The 4738-nt window shown below is 34.1% G+C and overlaps 1 protein-coding gene across 1 annotated transcript; it reads right to left on the bottom strand.

Annotated features, from left to right (window-relative positions):
* Window positions 1–3892: 3892 nt before the first annotated feature.
* LOAG_12618 (hypothetical protein) lies at window positions 3893–4135 on the bottom strand (the record flags this gene model as incomplete). The annotated part of the gene is made up of 1 exon (XM_003148131.2): window positions 3893–4135. The coding sequence occupies one exon, from the start codon at window positions 4133–4135 to the stop codon at window positions 3893–3895; it is 243 nt and encodes an 80-aa protein (XP_003148179.2).
* Between the last annotated feature and the right edge of the window lie 603 nt (window positions 4136–4738).

Here is a 4738-nt window from a genome sequence, read left to right as displayed (position 1 = left end):
ATATATATATATAGCTCGTTTATTATATATATATATATATATATAAGGAAATCGTACAGGATGATGAAATTTATTCCAAGATTATGTTGCCGGCATGATAGTGGGTAAAATGTGATAAGTGATGCTTTACAGAAATAGGGGAGAAATATTGTTTCGTTTCCAAAAGTATTTTAGCATCTTTTTTTGCACAGATTAAAAAGCAATAAACGAAGCCGTTCAAGCCTGCAAATACACCGTCTTCTAGCATCTACTTCATCCTTAGCAACGATTTTCAGTGGATGATACTTCATTTTTCGAAATGAATTTTGACCTTTCCTTCAATTAACGTTTATTAAAGTAAAATATTCATATTGCTTCTTTTTTTACGAAATGACGTATTAGTTGAACCAGAATGGCCCAAACTCTAAAACAAAAGTAAAATTTGTTTACCGTGCTGAGGAGAATGTAAGTGGAGTAATCGGTGCAGTCCTACGGAACACATCGTTAGACTGAGTCTACCAGCTAAAAGGAGGATAGGCAGCTCATCCTGGAAAAAAATAAAGCAGATTTCCTTTCGAAGCATCTTTCTTGGATGGAATAAATAATGAGTAACAAGCATGAAAGCTACCGTATAATCCATTGAGAATGTGATGGTACTATAAGGAGGGAAAGGGGTGGAGGGAATGCTGCGAAAATGGCATGTTACAGAATCAGAGGACAAATTTGATTGCCTGACTTAAACAGATCCTTCTCCATCACACTTTACCAGAATGCGTTGTTTTTGAGAATTTCAGCTAGTAAGCTCAAATGCAGTGCATTCAATCTACCATCGTTCGTAGCAAACGTTTTTGAAAGTACTGAAATTGGGAGAATATAATTAACAAATTAAAGTGGATCAATATAACATATAGGAACTATCATTCGTTAAGAAAGCTTGATTGGTTAATGAGAGACGGGATTCTTTTTGTTAAAAGTTGACTCTTTAATGGCTAGTTATCCTTAAATCTTAAGCCATTACAATATATTTTTCCAAGAAAATTCCCTCCGAGGCTTGGAAGCCTTGATTGAGATATTGGGTAGTATATATTGTTAACAAAAAGTACACTAAAAAATTATGAGAACCATTTTTTAAATATATTATTTTGCGGATAAATTATATCGCAGATATTCCCCAATAGAAAAATTAAATCATAAATGATTTGCATTGTATTTGAAGTAAGCAGTTGTAAGTTTAATTTTGGATTCCTTTTAAACTGCAATTTATCTTTCAATCAACAGGAAACGAAGTCAAATTTCTCAAAAATCAAACTCAAATCTGGAAAAAGTTGATTTTAGATGAGTAGGAAAGTATTCACGCAGTGATTTTTAAGAAATTGCTCAAACTCAAACTTTCTTGGGTTTACCCGAGCAGATCTGATGAAATTTAAGTAAACATTTGCTTACATAAAGTGATACAAATGCTCTTATAAAGCTAAATGAATTATAAAATATTTTCGTATAATTTCCCGAAAAATTAATTCGGTTCTTTGCTATAACTATAATTTCTTTAGAAAGGTAATCAGTGGCAAACGGAACAGATATTAGTTGTTGCATTTGCAAAAGACTTCATGAGTGTTTGCTATGTTACTGTTCATATGCCTTTTGTGATATTTTTTACTTTGTGTTGAGAACACATTTGTTATACATTAAAGTTTGTTAATTTTAGAACCTCAAAAAGGAAACTATTCAAACTAACCAGTCAGAAATCAGTCATCGAAATGAATGACGCAGTGAACAATATCATCATTTATTAAATCGTTATAGTTCTGTTAATGAGAAACCTGATTGTCATTTCATTTTTAAATTCGCTTTCAATAATATGTCGAGTATCGAACTGATTAATCACTGATTTCTTTATATTTGTTCTTCTTTCTTTTGTTAAACGACAAATAACATTGTCTTTTTGGCGATTTTAAAATGAATAACGAAATAACTCATTGAAAATGCATATCGTCGCTAAATGCACGTTGTAATTCTGAATTAGAACTAAGTGGTTTGAAGAAGTTCAAGTTTTTTTGCAACAGCTACTACTTTTCATAATATACTTATCCTGTTAGCACCTGAGACAAACAGTTATATTGAATTTACCCAATTACGACGGCGTGTACTTCAGGAAATCGTGTTACATTCTTGCCAATTTGACTCACTTGCCATAACCACTTAGCCAAGTAATTTCTCTTCACTCTGATGATCTCTTAAACAGTTGAAATTCAATTAAATGCAATACATTCTACATTGTGTTTCAGAACACTTCCTTGCTGTAGATTGCTCATAAATTGCAATTTTTGCTGAATCATTACGGATTTCCAAGTTAAGCATAAATTCAAAAGGAAGCACTAATCATAATATGTTTTACCAATCACTCTTAATATTAGTCCCTTGATTCCACTGTTCATAACATGTGGTTCTGAATTATTTTTTAGTTTTCAATATTCAGCTTACTGTAAGCAAAAGAACTGCAGCATTTACAGAAGCCGAAGTTTTTATGCATAATTTTTGCGCGGCCATGTTGTTTAAATACTTGAAAGGGAAATATTTTTTGGTCGGAAATGAAATGATCTATTACTGTTAAGCAGCATAATCGACCAACTCATCAAAACAATCACAGAACATTTTGCTGGTTTACGACTTATAATAACTGTTGCCAATTATAGAGTCTTGTTCTTTGTTTCAGTAATCGAGTCTCTTTCAGTAATTGATAAATAATCTTTGCCCAAAAGGATTGGTAACGGCCAACAGAATAATCGCTGATTTACCAGTTTTCTTCGCCTGTAAAGTTCTTGTCTGCATACACCGCATAATGAATTCTGTGATGAAAAAATCAGGAAAATCAGGAATCAGCCTGATGCTAAAGTATATTATTCAATTGTGGCAAAAATTAATAACGTATTCTGCAATGTAGTTAACAACACTATTACCACAATAAGTGTCATTTGAAAGTTGAATATCGGTATCATCACAAATCACTGCAATGCATGCAGTGTCAGCAAAATTTAACAATAAAAATTCTAATTTGTAGAACGTGTCATCTCACTTATAGTCTTTGTTTTTGATGTCAGACTGACGATTTAATTGCATTATTTTTTGGTGAGATTGTTATTTCGCACACAGATCAGTACTCTTAAGTCGCAGTTCTGTTTAATTGCACATAGTGTGTATGACTTTTAGGTTGAATGGAATTGTTATTTTGTTCTGCATTCGAAATTTTTCGTTTACCAGATTAAGAAAATTTGTTACCCAAAAGTCATGTGTATATTTAACCATAGGTTTAAAAAGTATTTGGGAAAATATTCTTCAGCAACATTACTCTTCAAAGAAAAAATTTGATTTACTAGCACCACTGAATTAGAACGCCACTACGAATGAAATCTTGCATGGTTGATAAACAATTAGGCTATAGAACAAAAAATTGAATATTTAGTCTACTTGTAATTTCATCGATTTCCTTCTCTGCATCTCGATGAATTTGATACTTTTCCGTTCTTTTCACTCTTGCTCATGACGTTGCCACGCGCACTACAGAAACACATGACGAGAATTGCTGTATAATAAATATCTTGCCTGAAGTTTGCTTTTACAAATCATAACATTTCATTCACTAATTCATATCTCTCAGAACTCCGATACGCTGATAGTAACCTTTATTAGTCTTATATGACATGGTACAATATCGCACTGAAACAATAAAAAGGATGAAATGAACAATACACAATAATTATTGAAAGATTCCGGATGATCTTGTTGCTCGTGCTGTTGAACTGTCGTATTGCCGCTTGCTTCTCTGCCGTTGAACCGTTGTTGTGGTTGAGTGCCTGACTGTGCTGTTTCCTTGAGCGCTTGCGCGAGCTGTTGGATTGAGAAACTGCGGGAGCTGTCAGACTGACTGACCGCTCGAGTTTTTTGGATTTTGTAACTGCTCCTCCGGATGATTGATCCTAGCTCCTTTTATAGTGGGAGTGATTTGACATTCCAAACGTATTGGTTTAATTGCCAAACTAGAGATTTTTACAAAATTTCGACATTTGCCCGTAAGTTCTTTACAACATTCCGACAATTGCATGTAAGCTTGATTAACAGATTGGAAAAGGTTTACAACAAAGGACTTTGTCTGCAACATCTAAACATTGCAATTAAAATTGGTTAAAAATTTGGGAGAGCTGGATTTGGATAAATGGTTCATCACTTTAGGTATCGGAATATTCATTTTATTAATTTTTTTGTAACAAATCGCTTGTTTGAGAAATATTCTGAATTCCAATTAAAACAACCCATAACATTTTTTCGCCTACAGGGCCTAGGGCCAAGAAAAGATAGTCAAACCAGAACTCATCTACATTTCCACCCGGCTAACCGTGGTCAATGAGTATCTTCTGATGCGGTAGCACAGCGGTGGACGCCCTAATCTAATCGCCTAAAAACTATTGCGACCCAACATCGATATTGCTTGCATGCAGCAAGCTTCTACAGAAACTTCGAGACATCCAAAAAAAAAGGTGGATCAACCTAGCAGGAAATATTCAACTCCGAGTGACTACGAGGTTCTGAAAGCTATGTACCCACACACTATGGTCAAAGCTTTCTACTCAGCGCAGATAGTTAAACGCTTCTCACTGACAGAATCTCCATCCTGAATAGATGGTCTGAGTATTTCCAGATTCTCTTCAATGCCGACCATGCAGTCCAAGGCTCAATAATTCAGCACACTGCACAACAACCGGTG

This window comes from Loa loa (assembly GCF_000183805.2).
Source record: "Loa loa unplaced genomic scaffold supercont3.49, whole genome shotgun sequence".
Taxonomy (NCBI): domain Eukaryota; kingdom Metazoa; phylum Nematoda; class Chromadorea; order Rhabditida; family Onchocercidae; genus Loa; species Loa loa.
The sequence above is the reverse complement of the archived record's forward strand: the minus strand, read 5'-3'. Positions and strand labels throughout refer to the sequence as shown.